The 22,028-nt window shown below is 37.6% G+C and overlaps 1 protein-coding gene across 17 annotated transcripts in view; it reads right to left on the minus strand.

Moving 5' to 3' along the window:
- Positions 1 to 22,028, minus strand: part of Syt7 (Synaptotagmin 7) — a 432,298-nt gene that overhangs the window by 148,981 nt on the left and 261,289 nt on the right. For all 17 annotated transcript variants that reach the window (XM_017636960.1, XM_017636913.1, XM_017636938.1 and 14 more), the window contains one exon: positions 9,546 to 9,626. In XM_017636960.1, coding sequence (XP_017492449.1) covers positions 9,546 to 9,626 — 81 coding nt within the window. The remainder of the gene's footprint in view (positions 1 to 9,545; positions 9,627 to 22,028) is intronic.

The following is a 22,028-nucleotide window of genomic DNA, read 5'->3' on the forward strand; positions in this document are numbered from 1 at the left end:
CCTTTACATGGCAACTGTAGTAGACGTCGCAAGGCTTCACGCTTACTTTACCTTGCCCCGTCCATCGCATTTCTTGGATGGCGGTGATGTGAGCTTTACAACGATATAGACATAGTGCAGCGAATTAAAATTCAGCGGCTCCGCTGGCTTGGCCATGTCGTTCGGATGGACAGAAACGCTCCTGCTCTGAAAATATTCAACGCGGGCCGCGATGCTGGTAAAAGAGGAAGAGGAAGTAACGTTTTAATTTATTCGCCAATTCAACTAGGAAGTTTTGTAGAGATTCTGGTGTTGTATATATCACGGGGCAATATTTTTTTTCCTTCTTATGAGATAGTAACACAATTTACCGGTTACAAGAGTGCGTAGAATGCGGTTTAAAAATTGGCAGGAACTTTATTTACCGGAAACAATGTATGTGTTACCAACGCAGAATAGGTCTGTGTATGTTAAATATTTATTTAAATGGGTATTTTTTCATTTGCTTATACTCTTCTCCAATTTAGTGAATTAATTTGAATCATTTTTTCTTCATCGTGATAGTAGTATAAAATTAATGCCGATATTAGTATGCTCCAGATCGTTTCCGTGAGAAATGATCGCGATACTGAGCTAGATAACCCAAGAAAACACGACTATTATGCACATACCTATATAAATGATGCTAAAAAGTATGTATATCACACTGTCATATATGAAGCACTCGTGTTACGATCGTGTAAATGCCTTGTATGCATTTGAATCCATGTTGGCGAGAGATTTTGATTTAACGCCACCATTCACCCCTAGTACTTACCCGTTAAATAAACATCTATAACTTCAGTGAGCCACTTAGGCATATGTGTCTAATATAGCAATGACCCGTTAGCAATTAGTTCATTTTTAATACTAAGTTATGTAAACAATTGCAACTTAATTTAATCACTTAGGCAAATGTGTCAAATATGTCATCGATATATTAGCAAATAGGGAGCGTACATCAAGTAACACCTAAGCTCCATAGTTCCTATAACTTAAGCATGGAATATGGAATTAAGCTCACATCAAAAAACACCTAATCTGTACACTTCCTAGAATTTAGAGGTAAGCTAAATGTTATAAAAAGGAAATATAAATAATGAAGTTAGTTCCGATCTGACTGCCGTGCCAAGATAAGAACTGACTTTTAACAACCTACCGCGCTTCGCTGGAAGATTAAAGGTACGACCGCACTAAGCGACGCGACACTGCAGCGGCACTACGCGACACGGCGCTACACTTTTTGGTATACCGCACTGAAACTGCAGCGGCACGACACTTCTAACAAGATGGATGCCAGTGACGCTGATGTAATGTTAATGCCTTTTATTTTTATTTTCCTTGACGAATTCTCCTCAAATGCTATGTTTTTTTACATAAAATTTTCTTCTTGAATGAAATGCATGTGATTATTCACTCACAATTGGAAATCCAATTACTTTAAGTTAAAAATATAGTACGAAATGTTATGTCGTTCCGCTAGGTATACCGCAGTATGCGGCACCGGAACTGCGCGACGCGTCATTTTTGCCTAGTTGGTCAACTTTGCCGCGCAGCGTCGCGTCGCGTAGCTCCGCTGCAGCGTAGTGCGGTATGCTCCATAAGAATTCATGCAAATAATATTTTGCCCCGCTGTGTAGTGTCGTGTAGCGTCGCCTAGTGCGGTCGTACCTTAAGTTGCACATAAATTTATCGTGTATGGCGTTGTGTATAGGGATGCAAACCATGCATCGATGTTTTTTTAACATCGATAATATCGGTACAAAATTCTATGTTTTCCATCGATGTGCACAATTTTATTATATCGGTAAATTGCCGATACATCGATGTCAGTTTCCGCGATGTTTTAAACATCGAATTTAGTATTAAATACGCAGGCTTCCTTTTGAGAATGCTAACCTAACGATTAAAAAAGGACCGACCACCTGTCTGAGAAAAATATATTGCTCTGTGATAGAAAATCCTCATTATGCGGGCTTCTACAATTTCAACAAAATCAGGCCTTGTAAATTTGGTATCCGGCGACCTAACGAGGGTATATATTTTTGTATACCTTTAAACTTTAAAGTAAGTAAACCTCGTATATGAGGCCGCCCAAATTTTACAGGAGAGAGAAACCTATCTTGGGATGCAATGGGGTATTGTCGTTGTGCTGGGTTTTCAGTTACAGTTGCGCGGATATACTCAATCCCGGCTCTTGCGTTATTGTTGTTGTAGCGGCTACTAAGCCCCGTTCGGGGCGGTTCATCCATCAACGTTGTCGTCAGTTTAAGCTAGGGGGAGGCCCAGGAAGTGTGCGACTTCCACAGGGGATGTCCATAGGGACAGGGGCGTTAGCTGAGTGGGGTTCTCAGGGCATGTGAAGAGGTGCCGGGATTCATGTGGCGACTCTCCACATGCCGGGCATTGGTTGGGCACAACCTCGTTGATTCTGCTCAAGTAGGAGTTCAGCCTGCTGCAATAGCCAGACCGAAGTTGGGCTATTGTAGTGCGGGTCCCCCGAGGCAGACAAAGTTTTGTCCCGTCCACGTCCGGTGGTTGTGTGCCTAGAACGGCATACACAGGGCGGGAGTCTACATAACTTGAGACTGATTCCCTGTGAATGCCGCTCAGGGCCTGTCGGTAGGTTGACGGGTCCAGAGGTTGTTTGATGAACCTCTGGTCTTCGTCCGTCAGTTCGTAAGATGCCTCCTGACGTGCCGTGGCGAGGGCTCTTCCGCGAGCAGCTGTCCGCTGGGATGGCCACGTCTGTGGCTCCCTGCAAGGAACTGCTTGCAGAGCATTATGTTATGCTCCTTTAATGGGAGCATCTGGGCTTCGTCCTGTAGGTGGTGTTGGGGCGTCATCAGGAGGCATCCTGTCGCAGTTCGTAAAGCCGTGTTTTGGCAGGTCTGTAGCTTCATCCACTGCGTCCTGCTAGTCCCCGGCGACCATACGGGCGCTGCGTAGTTTAGAACCGGCCGGCCAATTGCCTTGTATGTTGCCAACATCGCTTCTTTATCTTTGCCCCAAGTGCTGCCGGCGAGCGACTTGAGGACATTGTTGCGGCTGTGTACTTTGTTGACAATGGTGGTTGTATGCGCCGAGAAGGAGAGCAGACTGTCGAAGGTAACTCCGAGNGCTTCTTTATCTTTGCCCCAAGTGCTGCCGGCGAGCGACTTGAGGACATTGTTGCGGCTGTGTACTTTGTTGACAATGGTGGTTGTATGCGCCGAGAAGGAGAGCAGACTGTCGAAGGTAACTCCGAGGATTTTCGGGTTATTCACCGTCGGTATTGTTACGCCATCGACGTTAATACCCAGTTGCAGTCTGACCTCCTTCGTCTAGGTGGTGAAAAGGGTTGCCGAGGATTTCGCAGGGGATAGGGCAAGGCTCCTTGCAGTGAAGAAGTGAGAAAGCTCGGCGAGGTAACCTTTTGCTTTCGAGCTCAAGTCATCAATTCCATTCCCAGACGCCATGATCGAACAATCGTCAGCATAGGAGACTATATTAACACCCTCTGGTGGCTGAGGAAGCTTTGAGATGTAATAATTAAACAGTATCGGGGACAGGACACCACCCTGTGGTACCCCCTGTTTAATTTTACGTGGCTTGCTAGTTTTGTCTCTGAAAATGACTGGCGAGTGTCGACCACTCAGGTAATTCGCCGACCACCGTTTGAGTCCGTGTGGGAGTGAGGAGGCCTTTATATCTTCTACTAGCGTTGAATGACTGACAGTGTCGAACGCCTTGGACAGGTCCAACGCTACTAGAATAGTTCTCTCACAGGGGCGGTTTCGGTTTAGGCCACGAGTTATCCGAGTGTTTATGGCGTTAAGTGCTGTTGCTGTACTATGCACTTTACGGAACCCATGTTTATGCTTCGCCAGGTGTTTCGTGAAGTACGGGAGCAGCAGGGCCTCGAGTGTCTTCGCTACCGGGGAAAGGAGAGTTATCGGGCGATAAGACTCTCCTTTGTTGGCTGGTTTCCCCGGTNGCTGGTTTCCCCGGTTTGAGCAGTGGGACCACTCTCCCCATTTTCCAGATGTCTGGAATGACGAGAGTGGCCATAGACAGGTTGAGGACCTCCGTTAGGTACGTTTCTCTTATATGAATGACGACGACTAAAAATACATTACAAACTGTTAAAATCTGAAATTTCAGGTGTAATTGACCATAAAAACTCGGATTGCGAATCATTTTTTCGCAAAGCGCAATAAAAGGAGAGAGGTCGAAATACGTTAGCATGAAGAGGTTGAAATTCTGGCCGACAAGAAAAACGCCCAAAAAAAATTTGTCAGAGAGTTAGGCGACTTACGGAAGGTTTTAAGTCCAGGTTGAACTCTTGTTATATCAAAAATGGCGACATAGCGACTGATGTTCCACCACCTGACTATGACGAGGTACCATTAGCAATAGCGCGCGTGAAAAACAACAAAGTTGCTGGCACTAACAGCCTGCCAGCTGAGTTATTCAAGTACGGCTCGAGGAGCTGATAAGGTGCATGCATCAACTCCTATGCAGAATATGGTCAGATGAACGCATGCCCGACGGCTGGAATTTAAGTTTGCTCTGCCCAACCCACAAAAAAAGACGCCCCCGCCATTCGCGCCAACTACCGCGGGATCAGCCTACTAAGCATAGGTTTTAAAGTCTTATCGAGCGTATTGTGTGAAAGACTGAAGCCCGTCGTGAACGAACTGTTAAGGCTTTATCAGTGCGGCTTTAGAACTGACAAATCCACCTTGGACCAGGTATTCACAATACGCCAAATAGTGGTAAAGACGCGCGAGAAAAGGGTCGACACTCACCACCTATTTGTCGAATTCAAAGCCGCTTTTGATAGCACTAAAAGGAGTTGCCTATATGCCGCGATGTCTGAGTTTGGCATCCCCTCGTAACTGATACGGCTGTGTAAAATGACGTGGAGAAATACGACCAGCACCGGGTTTCAGACAGGTCGACTCCCTTTCATGTGATTTCTTTAATTTGATGCTGGAGAAGACAATAACAGCTGCAGAACTTAACCGCCCAGAAATTTTTTTTTACAGGAGCGTACGCCGATGACATCGACATCATCGGTAGAAAGAACCACAAAGTCTGTTCTGCCTTTTCAAAGTGGGATAAGGAAGCAAAGCGAATGAGTCTGGTGCTAAACGATGACAAAACCAATTATCTCCTGCCATCAAGCAAACAGCCAGCGCATTCTCACCTTGGTACCCACCTCACTGTTGATATTTATAATTTCGCGAAATTATAGAACTTCGTTTATTTGGGAACCAGCATTAACAACGATAATAATGTCAGCATCGAAATTCAACCCAGAATCGCTCTTGTCAACAAGTGCTACTTTGGACTGAGTTGGCAATTAAGGAGTAAAGTCCACTCTCGACGCACGAAAACCACACTCTACTCTATAAGTCCCTCATCATTGTTGGTATATGTGTTGGTATATGGCGCAGAAGAATGGAGATTTTTCGGAAGATTTACGGGCCTTTACGCGCTGGCGATGGCGAGTACCGCAGATGATGGAATGATGAGCTGTATGAGCTTTATAATGTCATAGACATAGAGCAGCGAATCAAAATACAGCGGCTCCCCTGGCTTGGTCATGTCATTCGAATGGGCTCCGACGCTCCAACTCTGAAAGTATTCAACTCGGAACCCGCGGGCGGTAGCAAATGAAGAGGAAAGCCCATACTGCGATGGAAAGACCAAGTGGAGAAAGACTTCGCTTCACTTGGCATTTCCAATTGGCGTCAGTTGGCACAGAATAGAAACGGCTGGCGTAATTTGTTGAACTCGGCCAAAATCGCTTAGGCAGTTACAGCGCCAAATAAGAAGAAGAAACCTACGTTATTACAAAACGGCTCTCTTTTATCTCTAAATATCTCTACCTTTGTTATCTAAATATCAATGTTTTGGTATGAATGGATGAGTATTGATGCCAGGAGCTTCCGGTGACCAAATCTCATTTTTGGCACAAATGTCAATTGCGAGGTTTTGCAGAACCACAATACGTGGTTTTGCACTTTAAACGACGATATGTATAAGTAAATATTGGAAACATGCATTTCTCTAACTACAATACAGAAGGCTGCATTGATTGGAATTGAAAAAGATGAAATTTCTCTTAATTTCACTACGGCCTAACACATTGTAAAATATCGGAAACCATCGATGTATCGATGCTACTCCAAAAAATTTGCATCTTAGTTCTGTAAATATCGCGGAAGAACATGGTAAAAGCCTTGATTAAACAAGAACCTGCCATTTGGAAAACAAAAAGTGACAATTATAAAAATAAAATTGAAAAATGTGTTTATATCGACACATACATAAGTACTTTGACTGAATTCGCAGTGATTCAAAACGGATGCATAGACCAAATTTCAATAAATATAATCAATTGAATTAAAATACAAGAAAAAATCTTATAGTCATTTAGTAATTTATTCAAATTTTATTACAATTGTTTCGATGTCTCATAGACATCATCATCAGACAGAGTCAGAATTTCAACTAAAACTAAAACAAAAAATGTTATGTGAATGCGTCAAATGGAAGAAAGAAAATGCGTTGACCAATACGTACATAAATACAATACATATTAATAATATAATAATAGATTGGCGCTTACACATATGTTAGTGTTTGGCCGAGCTTCTCCTCCGATTTGTGGCGTGCGCCTTGATGTTGTCACACAAAGCGGAGGGACCTACAGTTTTACGCCGACTCCGAACGGCGATTGTATTTTTATGAGAAGCTGTTTTTCATGGCAGAAATACACTCGGAGGTTTGCCATTGCCTGCCGAGGGACGACCGCTGTTAAGAAAAAAAACCGTTTTCTATATATTTTTGATGTTGCTTTGACTTGGGCTTGAACCCAGGCATTGTGGAGTGGAAGCGCGCACTGCTTACCATTACACCACAGCGGCCGACACTACATATTACATACATAAATACAACACTAGTTTACTTTAAAATCAAGAAGAGTGAATAGAGAAGAGAAATGTGGACCTACGTCGCGATTTACATTGTTTTTCCTATGTACAGTCAGTCAATAAAGTTTAGGTACAGCGAATTTTTTACAATACGGGCAACTATTTTTTAAGTATTTTATTTTTCGATAATTTTTTATAAAAATATGGTTAACGATACAACAAAAACCCAAAAAATCAAAGTTCCAAACCTTGTGCAAAATTAAAGAAAATTCTGCAAACGATCATTGAAATATTGCACTTTTTATTTACGCTCTCTAGAAAAAAGCCCATTCAATTTTAGTATAATAAAGTGCAAGTATGAGGAAGCTAGGACTTACCATTGATTTTTAGCAATTTTTTTTTGTTGGAGGTGTCGCTCATTTTCTCCATATAAAATAATGTTTTATAATTTTTTTATATGGAAAAAATGTGCGACACCTTCAACAAAAAAAAAATAATAAAATGTGCAATATTTGAATGAAATTTTGCCGAATTTTCTTTAATTTTGCACACGGTTTGGAACTCTGAATTTTGGGTTTTTGTTATAGAATTAGCCATGTTTTTATAAAAAAGTATCGAAAATGAAAATATTTAAAAAATAGTTGCCCGTATTGTAAAAAAAATACAGAGAAGTTCGTTGCGGAATGAAACACAATCGTTCGTATCGCAAATCTTAATGGCTACACCACGTCAACCATAGATCGATTAATTGATAAATATTCAAAACGCAAATCAAAACGTCTTGTATCTTCGTTTTTTGAAAAGAAAAATGATATAAACCGTTGTTCTATGTTGTACAATTCCAATAATTTTAGTTGTTTTTCATGTTTTAAAGAAAGAAAATATTTTGTTAGCTCCAAAAAGTAATACGAAATTAAAATCATTGTTGTGTTCTGCAAAAGATAAATGTGTTAGTATTGAAAAACCATGTGTCTATATAATACGAAATTAAAATCATTGTTGTGTTCTACAAAAGATAAATGTGTTAGTATTGAAAAACCATGTGTCTATATAGCTAATTGTGATTCTTGTCATTGTGTTTATGTAGGTCAAACTTGCCGGTGTTAAAAAATTAGATTAAAAGAACATTTAAATAGTATAAAAAATATCGAACCATATAAAAGTGGCCTGGCAGAACATATTTTGTTGGAAAAGCATAAAAGCAATAAAAATAATTTTAAATTAATCGCCTCTGAATTAAATCGCAACTGCCTAAACATTTTGGAATCTATGCCCATTTATTTACACAGGAAAAACAATGTAAATAGCGACGTAGGTCCATTTCTCTTCTATATTCACTCTTCTTGATTTTAAAGTAAACTAGTGTTGTATTTATGTATGTACATATGTATTGTGCTTATGTATGTATTGGTCAACGAATTTTTTTTCTTCCATTTGACGCATTCACATCACATTTTTTTTTAGTTTTAGTTGAAATTCTGACTCTGTCTGATGACGATGTCTATGAGATATCGAAACAATTGTAATAAAATTTAAATAAAATACTAAATGACTATAAGATGTTTTCTAGTATTTCAATTCAATTGATCATATATATATGTCATTTATTGCTAAAAATTCATTTTAAAATTAAAAATTAAATTTCAATAAGCTTTGAAATTCAAAAGTGATTTTTTCTGGCATTTGTTTTTAAATCGGTTCTTTATTTCTCACATCGGTTAGAAAACACGTGTAAACGCATCAGTCAAAAAGGGATGATTTTCTTAATACAGCCCGCTTTTTATTTGAATTAATATTATATGTATGTAATAAATTTCAATTATTGTTTGCCCCCATTTTCTGACAAACTTATTATCAAACAAATGTCGAATAAAAACAGCGGATTTTGTTTACTTTAGAATAGGGTTTCATGGAGTGCGCTATAAAGACAGACAGAGGTTTAAAAGATTGAAAGAAATGTGTGCTGAGTCAAATCGGGTTTTTGTTAATGCGTTTCTGGCGTAGATATAAATAAGGTAATATATAAACTACAGAAATGCAATTACGTCATCCGCTTGTTTGTGACAGATGATTACCCTCTGAAGATCGAACGCATACCGATCGTAAACACAAGTGCGTCGTGTATGGCTAGTTTCAGGCATAATACATACATATGTATGTGCTGTGTTACTTATGAAATTCCTAAAAACTACACAATAATAATGGAATATAAGATTGCGTCGTCCTGGCCACGATAATTTTTCTTAAGAAAAAGTAAACAAAGCCGAATAGGAGGATAAAATAAACTGTCAAGGAGTAATTTTTTTAATATTTAATTTTTCGATTGTAAAAATATATGATTTGCAATAAAAATTTATAAATAAAATGTTAAAAAACGGTAATTTTTGTGAATTTCAGAGCTTCTGAAGCGTTGTTTACTTTTACTTGAGAGTTGTCAAAATTGACTAAACCAAAGTAGCGGTACCGCTGACGGCGCCACCTTTGTTCCCTACATCGTGTAAACTACATAATAATGTAGTACTCTATATGTATAACTGAAAGGTGCAATGATATGTATCTGCAGTCAATAAGTCAATGTATAATAAGGCGAACAAATCCGATTACCTGACATAGTGGTAGGAAAACTTCACCGATGGAATCGTCGCGTGAGAATCGGTCATAATCGAACACATGCAAATGTAGTACCTGTTAGAGAAAAAAGGTGAATTTACTTTAATGCAAGTTCGATATTTGGAAATTAAGTATTTTTAATTATTTAAGTTATAAACATATTAAAGTACACTAATATGGAGCGTTTGCGCCAAATATCCCAGGCGCGCTTAGTGGTGCAAAACAAGCTAGTTTTCGACTCGCTGGGAAGCAGACAAAAATGGGTATTCTAATTTCAATAGATTTTTGTACGGGCTATCTGATAGTGCTATGTTCCAAACGTTTTTCATTTTAACCATGAAATTTCAAAAATAATTTATTTGTAATTTTTCACCATCATTGTACTTTTTAGTATTGTTTTAAGACATCGTAATCGAAAGATGAGGTTTTATTACATAGAAAGCATTGTTAAAATAAATTTATGAAGCGTTTTAGGGCGCTAGACCAGTCGTAGTGCTTCGTCATGTAACGTCGGCTCTGTTTAGGTTTAAAATATAATTTATTTTTTAATGCATCATTATAGACGAATATTTAAAGAAGTTTTCAGAACTAAAATTAACCTAAAAAACTAAAGGCTGGTTTTCATTAGGTCAAAATCACTGACATCAAAAACTGCCTTCATCTGGCAGCTGTTCATTTGGAGTCAAATGCGTTTTCATTACATTTTAAAAACTGACCAAATGTCGATACCGCAGTGCATGTCAAAGACCGTCGTCAAATTTCGGTGTCAAATGATTGACATTCCGTTTTCATTACTGATGTCAAATGTGAAGTTAAATTTTTACAAAAAGTGTAGAATACCGACCCTTTAGCTATAGACAAACCAAAAATGTAACGGGATAGAACTCTTCATGCTGATTTCAATCTTACCAAAATTTTTTAGCGCATGTAAAAATTAAGAAGATGTAGGAGGTTAAGTAAAATTTTTCGATATATTGAAATATCAATATCTTATGATTTACATAACCGATTAAAAAACTAATGATGCCAGAATAAAGATGATTAGTTTATCTTTTAGTTGATGTACATAATTTTTATGATTTTTTTATATTTTTAAGTCAAAAATTCAAATTACCTTGGAATTGGTTTCCGAGATATTAAACACATAAAAAATAGGAAAGTTGAAGTTTAATCTGTTATATTTTCTTTGTTTTTTACTTGCCCCAAATAATTTTGATATGGTTGAAATCAACGTGAAAAGTTCTATCGATCTACATTTTTGTTTTTTTTTTTTGTAGCTAAACGGTCGGTATTGTAGCTAGAATCAGCTGACCGCATGGCAAACGAAATCAACATGTTGGCAAATGCATTTTGATTGTGAAATATGGTTGCCAGAATTGGTAACTTTCTACCAAAAGTGGTAACTTTTAAACGGTTTGGTAACATGGTAACTTTTATTTCATTTTGGTAACTTTTGCAACTAAATATCTATTTGCATTACTAGAAAGAAATGAATTATGTTTTGCATGTGCGTAATTATAAAAGCCCTTCGAGTTTCAGTGGCAGCACTACTGACACTTCTACAAAATTACTTCGATAAAATTAGAGTCATCTTATATTCGAATACTGGAAATATTTCAATTCCAGTGGCAGCACCAAGGGCTGCACTTCTAAAACAACTTTCGATATTTTGCGATAAATTTTGAGTTCTACCATCTCACATTTTAATAGTGGCCATCTGGGAATTTTCGGTAACGCCCATAAATCGTTTTGATTATTCCGGCACAAAAAAAAATGTCGCGTGCTTTTTACTAGACCCACCTACCGACATGTATTTCGACCCACTGAATTCAAATCTGAGGTCCGTTTGACACGTTCACTAAATTATGGAAAAGCGAAAAAATAGTAAAAAAATTTGCAATTTTCGCAATTTCCTCGAAATTTTGTACGAGTCAAACGGACGGTTAAAAGCACCCGCAACTTTTTTTTTGTGTGCCGGTGCCATTATTCCGTGAGTCGCAAATATCGGCACATTCCGAACGAAATGTGACACTGCAATTGGCACAACATCGAAACCGGTTTGTCTCCAAACCAAATTTGACAAGGGATGATGGAAAATCGCTCCACATTACATCATACTCCTACCCTGTCGGAAACAGCAACAACGNCCGCATGGCAAACGAAATCAACATGTTGGCAAATGCATTTTGATTGTGAAATATGGTTGCCAGAATTGGTAACTTTCTACCAAAAGTGGTAACTTTTAAACGGTTTGGTAACATGGTAACTTTTATTTCATTTTGGTAACTTTTGCAACTAAATATCTATTTGCATTACTAGAAAGAAATGAATTATGTTTTGCATGTGCGTAATTATAAAAGCCCTTCGAGTTTCAGTGGCAGCACTACTGACACTTCTACAAAATTACTTCGATAAAATTAGAGTCATCTTATATTCGAATACTGGAAATATTTCAATTCCAGTGGCAGCACCAAGGGCTGCACTTCTAAAACAACTTTCGATATTTTGCGATAAATTTTGAGTTCTACCATCTCACATTTTAATAGTGGCCATCTGGGAATTTTCGGTAACGCCCATAAATCGTTTTGATTATTCCGGCACAAAAAAAAATGTCGCGTGCTTTTTACTAGACCCACCTACCGACATGTATTTCGACCCACTGAATTCAAATCTGAGGTCCGTTTGACACGTTCACTAAATTATGGAAAAGCGAAAAAATAGTAAAAAAATTTGCAATTTTCGCAATTTCCTCGAAATTTTGTACGAGTCAAACGGACGGTTAAAAGCACCCGCAACTTTTTTTTTGTGTGCCGGTGCCATTATTCCGTGAGTCGCAAATATCGGCACATTCCGAACGAAATGTGACACTGCAATTGGCACAACATCGAAACCGGTTTGTCTCCAAACCAAATTTGACAAGGGATGATGGAAAATCGCTCCACATTACATCATACTCCTACCCTGTCGGAAACAGCAACAACGAAAATGAGGAAAACGGCACATGCAACAATTAATTGTAAGAAAAATATTTTCTAATAAAAAAAAAATATTATAATTGTCAATAGCATTTTCAATCTTGATAATTTATCAAGAAAATAGATTTAAACTTCTGTGCTAAAACTGGGAGTCCTATATTATAAAAATATTGAATTTATTAAGTCACAGAAACGGGCTGTAAGTATATACACATTTGTTGTGAAATATAGCAGTTTTATTCACTATATTTTTTACTCAGTGAAGAAGTGAAGATTTTGGTAGTGAAGATTTGGTAACTTTTGGTAACTTTTCTTAAGAGATTTTGGTAGAAAAAAATGTTGGCGAGTGGCAACCATGTTGTGAAATGCTGCTACATTAGCGGCGAGGGCCGTTTTCACTTGGCTGTCATTTTACATGACCATGCGTGGTGATATATGACAACAAACGCAAATGGCACCAGATGACAACCCGTTTTCATTATTTTGACAACATTTGACGTAGTAGATAGTTAATAATACTATGCCGACGAGGTATGCCATTAATTCTAACTCTAGTCTGCTAGACCTTTTTATCACCTCCAACTTGGCCCATATTTTGAAATTTGAACAAATAACATTTATCTCCGATCATGATTTAATTTTCTGTTCAGTAGATTTGGCTTTTTGTCGTCCAACTGTTAATGTATCTTTTATGGATCGTGATCTAAACTCTTTAAATACCAGTGCTTTGTTTTATGATTTGTCTAATGTGTGTTGGAATGATGTGCGATGTCTTCGGACAGTTGATAGTAAACTGGAATTTTTAAATAGTAATTTGATTTCGTTGTTTGATCTTCATGTTCCTCTACGTATTGTTCGTGCTGTAAACTCATCTTGCGAGTGGTATACTAAGGAGGTTCGCTCTACAATAAGAAAGCGAAACAAACTGCTTGCTAAATGGAGAAGAAATAATACCGACTTCAATTGGTGCCAATACCAAAGAACGTAGATAACAAGAAGGGACAACTCGTTATAATTATGGCGAAAAGTGCGCAACAGGGGCGTGCCTTCTCTTTTCATCCAATCAAAAAACGCACTAGGGCAAAAGAGAAGGCAACCCCCTGTTGCGCACTTTTCGCCGCAATTATAACGAGTTGTCCCTTCTTGTTATCTACGTTCTTTGCCAATACAAAGTAGCCCGGAATGAAGCTACTGATATCATTAGACAGGCGAGGCGTTTGTACCTCAACACTAAATTAAATCCGTTGCCTCCATCCAAAGATCTATGGCGCTACATTAAAAAACTTAATGTACATGGGAAAATGAAATCAAACTGTATTATTGATCCCGATATAATAAACGATTTCTTTGTTAATACCAGTAAAGCTTTTGACTTCCCTCTGTTTACGGATGCTACTCTGAATCAATCTTGTCCCGAAAAAGAGTTCCAGTTTGAAGGAGTAAATGAATTAGATGTGCTGAGAGCTATTATGAAAATTAAGTCTAACGCCATAGGAGAAGATGGAATCTCGTTAAAATTCATAAAAATTACCTTGCCATATATTATTAGCACTCTTACCCACATCATAAACTTTTGTTTCACAAGTGCTTCGTTTCCTTCTGCATGGAAAAGAGCGATTATTCTACCTGTAGCTAAAAAAAACAATTGCAATAGATCCATGCGATTACAGACCAATAAGTATATTGCCTGCCTTCTCTAGGTCTGCGAGTCCTTGATGGCGACACAGATTTCTGCTTTTGTTCAGGGAAATGAATTACTATCACCCTGGCAGTCGGGCTTTAGACCCCAACACAGTTGCTAAAAGTACTTGATGATATTAGAGTACAAGTTGACCAAGGAAACTTAACCCTTCTTTGCCTTTTAGATTTCTCCAAGGCCTTTGACATGGTAAATCATGACCTTCTCTTTCAAAAACTGAGACGACTTGATGGCTTTGCTGATAGTGCTGTGAAACTTATGACTAGCTATATAAAAGGAAGAACTCAAAGAGTAAAGGGAGAGAACGCTTGTTCTCAGTGTAGGGCTGTTACCTCTTGTGCTCCACAAGGATCTATCCTAGGCCCTCTGTTGTTTAGTCTTTTTGTTAATGACGTGTTTTCTGTGTGTCGTTTTGTGAATGTGCATGCATACGCCGACGATATCCAATTGTACTTGTCAAGCCGTATTGGTCTGGTAGAAGATTTATGTTTTAAAATAAACTATGACTTGTCTGCTGTTTCTGCGTGGGCCCGTGATAACTGTTTGCTTCTAAATGCCCTAAATCANACGTGAGCCCGTGATAACTGTTTGCTTCTAAATGCCCTAAATCATATGTTTTGCCAATAAGTAGTAATGCTGTAAATGTCGAAGATATTCCTAGACTGTGTATTGGAGCCAGTGCTTTGGAGTTTACTGACGAAGTTAAAAATTTAGGATTTGTAGTTAACTCTAAGTTAAGTGCTTCCGACCATATTAACAAAGTGGTAAGTAGTGTTTATGCTACCTTACGCAGTTTAAAAATATCTGCGTCATTTACCCCAATAGAAATTAAACGAAATTTGGCCATACAGCTCATTGTTCCACTGATAACTTACTCCGAGCTCGTATATAGCAAGCTAGACTCGGTGTCATCGCATAAAATTGAGGTAGCATTTAATAATGCTACATGCCATGTCTACGGGATTAGAGAGTATGATATTGCTGCAAGAAATTGTATGTTTGTGTACAAGTTGCTCGAGTGGAACTCCCCTAAATATCTTTGTGACAAGCTCATACGACCAGTGTCACGCCGACATAACAGCCTTATTGTCCCTAAACATACCTCACTGACCTCATCCAGACTGTTTTTCGTCAACGCTGTGCGACTTTGGAACGAACTACCTGAGTCGTTGAAAGTGCAACTAAACAGAGGCAGCTACAAATCAGTAACTCTCCGTTATTTCCGTGAGCTATAGCAGGACATTGAATTAAGGCGGCATGTCTTCTTTTTCTCTCTATGCCTCTATTCTACTCGTTTCTTATCCCTACTATCTTCTCATATTATAAGTATATGTGCCTTCAGCCTTTATTAATTAATAATGGTAATAGATACTTAAAAACTTAGGCTTAGCTATAGTATTAAATTTACAAAATGTTCATTATATTTTACAATTATGTTTGATATGTATTTATTTGCAGTAGATGTACTTTTAAAAGACTGTTTTTGTCTTATGTTGTACAAATGATTTCAATAAACAATCAATCAATCAATCAAAAAAAATCAATCAGTATGACCTAATGAAATCCAGGCTTAATGTCTCTGGTAGACCAAGTTGTTCTAACGCAACAACAAAGCCTTAGGCTATCTGCACACTTGTCGTCCAATCATAGTTGCGTTATCGTCTCGCCCTGAAATTTTGAGCCGAGCACATGCATTTCAAAGGAGATCTGCACACTTGTCGTTATCGGCTAGTTATCGGCAAATCGTAGAAGATGCAGAAACGGATAAGTACGGCACTGTCGTTTGCTAATCGTTGTGCACGCATTGTTTGTTTACATTTTATGGGGGAAAATTAGTGAAAAAGTTAATATTTGCATTAAAATTGTATAAAAATTAGTATTTTTTTGCATAAAATCTGTGGAAATTATTAAAAAGTGGATAATTGCATTAAAATTTAATAAATATGAGCGTTTTAACTATAAAATATGACGAAATTGTATTAAGTCTCTGTGTGCATACACAAAACACATTCCAGGAAAAGAAAAGAAGAGATATTACTGGAAAATTACGTCTAGAAATGTTGCAGCACAGTCTATATTTAAAAAATTGCAGGTTTTTGTAAATATTTCGCGAAAATATCAACCAAAAAAAACAGAAAATACCTGCTCCAAGTGAATTTTTAGACGCCAAATGAATTGAAATATCACGACCAAGTGTGCAGAAGTGTAATCGTCATGTAATCGTTGCTTCATGACGATAACTATGACTCAACTATGATTGGACGACCAATGAGCAGAAAGCCTTAGCGTACCAACAAGCACAGTAATAACGGTGAACGCAGCTCTCATAACAATGACTGCAACCACGACTTCAGCAATGACTGCGGTCTCACAAAGCAGCTCACCCACACCTGCACAAGCGGGAATGTCGGCACCAGCCCAGCAAAATCTTTGCTTACCAAGAAACGGGGTGGTAATGCGATGAATGTTGAGGAACACATTACCAACCTCATGAGACCACCGCTGATTTTAACACAGGCATGTCATTAGGCGGAAGCGCTTGCCATTTGCAGTACTGAGAAGCACTGTTGTAACACGTTCCCAAAGTGTGGATAGAATCGATGATAATCGCATTACTCAAAAGCCCAGCTGTAACGAGTTCGCAATGTATGGCTAGAAGGCATGATGAATTGCATTACTGAAAAGCGCTTTTGTAATCGCTTTGGAAAGAATGAGAAATTAATTAAATTAAATTTTAGAACTCGTATATTGAATACATATTTTTTCATATACATATGAATGTACATTTCATTTATCCTTATTTTCTAAGCACACTTTCTTGAAGTGTTTATTTTTTACACAGCGCAGTCCATGCCGCAAGTCATTTAAAAAATCGTCAAATGTTTTTCCTTCCACCACTGTCGCTTCTGAAAAAAGTATTAAGTATTAAAAGACCTTATTTTATGTAGCATTACATAATGTATATAAAAATGTACCGTATAGTATGTTCAAGAATTTCGGGAAATTGCGCAGCCTTTTCTTGTTGTTTTTTCCATCCACATTATACTCTATACAGTATGTTTTGCTTTGCTACCTCTATGCTTAAGTGCACATTTAAGATACCTACCCCAAAATGCGCATCAAAAGCATTATTTTTAACATTTATAAGGAAACTGCTCCGATAGATGCACTCAACATACCTGCACATTGGCGATACCATCCTTAAAAATTGTGCGACTAGTATCAATTATCAATGAAAGTATTACGTTTACCTGCACTGGCCCTACAATTACCTAATTTTACAACCTTTTATTTATTTTGCTCATCTCGCAGAACAACGAAAATGGCTATCAATTTATGTAGTTATATAGATAATTAGATAACATTCGGTAAAAATTTCGCTTGCAGTAATTTCTACATGGTAAGTGCTCCGCCAATATTTGGTTTCATAGGGATTCGGATACCTTCCTCATTGAAGTAGTAAAGAAAATTCGCTTAAGTGCCTTTTTCGGTTACGTGCACAAGTTTTTCGTGCAAAGAAGGATGTGCAGCTAAGCAAAATATATAATCTTAAATATTTTAAAACACGTTATCAGTTACCTACAAATGAGATCTGAAACTGAGGGTTCAAGTGATTGTATAACGTATACGAGTTCTTTAAGGCGTACATCCATTTCAAAACAATTGGGGGTTGAAACTAACGTTATAAGCTTACTTCCTGACAGAACCGTCGGGGCGGAGTGGGGGAGCATCTGCACTCAGTGCAGAGTCAACAGGAGCATTCCACAAGGTGGTGTTCTCTCTCTCCTGCTCTGGACTGCGGTTGTAAACGACCTTCTAGAGAAACTGGAAAAAGTGGGCCGTCGGGTGATCGCCTGTGTAGATGATGTGGAGCTTTTGCTTAAGGAACGATTTCTATATGCCCTTTTTGATCTGGCTCAAGGTTACCTGAACCAGGTAACTAGGTGGGCGATTAACGGCGGCTGTCGTAGAAGCCTAAGATTGAGGAAAGGGTAGGAAAGGTGTCGGTTGCCTTATACTGCTGTAGGGGAACTATCGGTGAAAGGTGGGTTCTCTCGCCCAAATTAATTCCTTAGTTCTAGGAAACCATATATAAGCCTATATTGTTTCAAGGAGCCCTTCGCTGGTGATACTCACTAGAGAAGGCTACACTTGTAAAGCAGGAATTAGCGGAGCATTAAGAATCCACCTACACTGGCGCTTAACATACATATGTTGAGCACGGTGCCTGGGGATAGCAAACACACGATTTTGTGACTTAAAAAAGAAAAAGAAGACCTTTCTCTGCTGCAGAAAATGTTTTTATAGGGAACTTTAAAACACGTTACCTCTGAAGGCTAGTGATGGGGGTTCTGACAGGCCGTTGTGCGATTGGTATTCATGCGGTGAGACTAGGAATTTCAACTGATCTTTTTGTATGAGATGTCAAGAGGAAGATGAAGTGGAATCACCTCCACACTTTCTTTTAGACTGTCCAACCTTCGCGAGGGTAAGATGGAAGCATTTTGCTCGCACTTCTTAGCAAACACTTAGCTACACTCAGGGATCGTAATTAGGCGCATTCGATATTTCATGATCGGCTCGCGGCGTTAACTTAACCCGTCCCCCCCTAACCTGTACTTCTTTGAACTATGAAATAGTTGGTCACATTAGGTATGAAGGATGTCAGTATAGAAGACATCGCTTTTTTTCATCCATTCGTAACTTTTGATTTGTTTTTGATGTTAAAAGGAATGAAATAATTTTTCTCTTTACTCCCATGTCTATTAAATGCATAGCATCTAAGGGGAACTGGCTAATCATCTCAATTCCTAACTCTTCCAAGTTCGATCTGCGATCAGCATATAATGGATTGTGGAAGAATCTATCGTTTCGGTTATAGAAATCCGTGTCAGTACGTAATCTTGCAACCTCAACTTGAAATGTAGTTACACCCCTAATGTTTCGACCAGTTTGAATACATTTTGTGCAACCATTTAGGGCGTTATGCCCTTTAACGCCGCAAAGAAATGACCGCGCTGGAGCATCACAAATAAAAGCTCGGATAGATAATTGTACGAATTCACTTCCAAACCGTACGCCTCCGTTTTCTAAAATACTTTTTAATTCAATAATAAAGTCCTGGAGAAAGCTATAAGGAAGGGTTCACTGTATGGTAAATTTGATAAGTGACCTAAAATTGGCCATAACCCTACTGCTGAGCTTTTATAAAGGGGTAGTCCATCTACACCAATATCTAAAAACACCTCATTGATGTTCTCCTTTAATAGAGTAGTTAAAAACTTTTAAAGCTGATGACGAAGTCCAATATGAACATATTGTCCAGGAGTAACTGTTCCAATCACAGCGGGCATCCTTGACTGCACTAATCCCGAAACCGACTTCGGCACTGCAATGTTTTCGGATTGCAAAATATTTAACAAGCAATTGCACGTTGCAACCGTTGGACTACACTCCAAAAACCACTGCCTTAGTTTTTTTGTTAAATTATCGTTTTTATTTTCTTGAACGCCTTCTACTTCTTCGTTGACAATGCACTCAATTTCATTTCTTGGAAATTCATTCGGCTTTTTTCTAGCCTGGGGTTTTTCATATAAAATAGCTATCTCTTTGCTGACAAGGCGTTTCAAATGCCTTTTACTATACATGCTGCTTATTTTGCAAACAGTTTTCACCTTTTAGTATTAATCAAATCACTTAAATTCACAATTTTCAACTTTAGCCTGGCTTCGCGTCAATAAACATTTCCAGAAATTTATAAAACAAAGCGAAAGTGTGTAAAGCAGATAGAAAAAATAACTGTACTCTTTAAGGAGTAAAGCGAAAAGTAGACGAATTTTCAAATTACGCGCTTCTTTGGTGCCCTACTCAGAAGCACTTTTGTAATGTAACGCAAAAGTAAGTTGTTCGATGACTGGTAATGTATAAGATAATCGGAAAATATTTTTTGATGGGCGGTCAATTAGTTATAGAATTGATGATAGAAGAAGCGCTTGCCAAAAATTTGCTGGGAGCCCAAGCCAAGCAACGCAGCGTAGAGCAAGTTGACCTACTTAATCCAACAACCCGTACATTGACTCAAACGGATATTGATAGGTACATACAAGTCAAACGAAAATCAAATCCACAGCAGCAAAAAATTGCAAATCCACCTCCATGATAAAAACATTACAATGTGAATTCATTCTCTCAATTCATCGGCCATGATTTTTTTCTGACGTTTGCCAACATTTTAAAATCATATAAAATCCTTACTAATATTATAAATCCGAAAGTGAGTTTGTTTGTTTCACGCTTTAACTACTCAACCGATCATCATGAAATTTTGTACACTCCTGTCATTTAGCCCAACTTAAAATATAGGATACATTTAATTTCGATTAGACAAGGGGGCGTGGCACCTCCCATACAAACGGAATGTGTCATACTGCATTTCTCAGGAAATATTTTTGGTAGATTACTGGAACTTGGTTTGGAGATATATATAATCATTATTCACTCATCGATGAGGGCTGCCACCTTTTAAAAAATAAAATTCAACTTCAATTAAGGGAGTTTTTATTTGAAAATTATATTAAAATATGGATGCCAAGAGGCTTAAAAACTCTGTCGTTTGAATATATCGTTTAAAGGGTTGCCACCTGTTTACAAAGTCTAATTTAAATTAATTATACGCAAGCTCTCTGAAGAGTTAAAATAAGGCTGTCAAACGAAATATTGTTACGAAACCTTTAGTTTTAAAGTTTTGAATGATATCGAAGTTTTTCACAAGGGTTGCCACCTTTTTAAAAATTCAATAAAATTAGTTTAAAGGAAATATTATAATCAGGGACCGAACATAACAGTTATTGATGAAAACTGTCATGGAAAAGTTCACTATGAAGGAAACCAGCTAAACAACTAAGTGAAACATACCAATCGATTTCGTTTTGCACCGAGACTCAAATTTCAAAATAAATTTGCATTTTTTAAATTGCATATTTTTATGCAAAATTTAAAAAAATAACAATTATATTTGATTTTTATATCATAAATCCAAAATAACAATTATTTTTGATTTTTATATTATATGGCTTAGATAACAGTTATTGAAGAGTTTTATTTATAAAAGTCATCAATAAAAATCAGTCAGTGACTTTTACTTTTAAAAGTCATTAATATAAATCAGTGACCGACGTTTATTTTTTAAATCAATCATATAAAAGTCATTAAGTCATTTTCGCAGTTAAGGTGTTGGAAAACAAAAGTTTACTACGACTTATTCAAATGACTTTTATAAGTATGATTGAAAAAATAAAGATCAGTGACAGATTTTTATTTATGACTTTTATAAATAAAAGTCTTCGATAACTGTTATTTAAGACATAAAATTTAAAAATCAAAAATAACTGTTATTTGCAGATTATTTAAATAAAAATCAAAAATAATTGGTATTTTCGATTTATAAAATAAAAGTCCGAAATAACGGTTATTTAAAGAGTATTTAAATAAAAGTCAAAAAATAATTGTTAAAGAGTGATTTTGTAATAGGAGTTGTAACTGTACGGTCCCTAATTATAATACTAGCAGATTCGGCGAACTTCGTCCCGCCCAAAGTTATTATTTTTTTATTGGAACTTTTTGGTCCAACATTTTCACCAACAATTCACGTTTACGATTTCCATTGGCACGCTCATCGGCTAAGATTATGGTTTAGTGGTCGTTTGCCGCTTAAATAACCTAACAAAAGCGTTAATGTCGTGAATAAGTTCATGAAATTCTCTAATTGTGCAGCATTTCATAAAACGGTTAATCTCGCAACGA

This window comes from Rhagoletis zephyria, unplaced genomic scaffold, assembly GCF_001687245.7.
Source record: "Rhagoletis zephyria isolate East Lansing unplaced genomic scaffold, Rhagoletis_zephyria_1.1 Rzeph_scaffold_00127, whole genome shotgun sequence".
NCBI classification, from domain to species: domain Eukaryota; kingdom Metazoa; phylum Arthropoda; class Insecta; order Diptera; family Tephritidae; genus Rhagoletis; species Rhagoletis zephyria.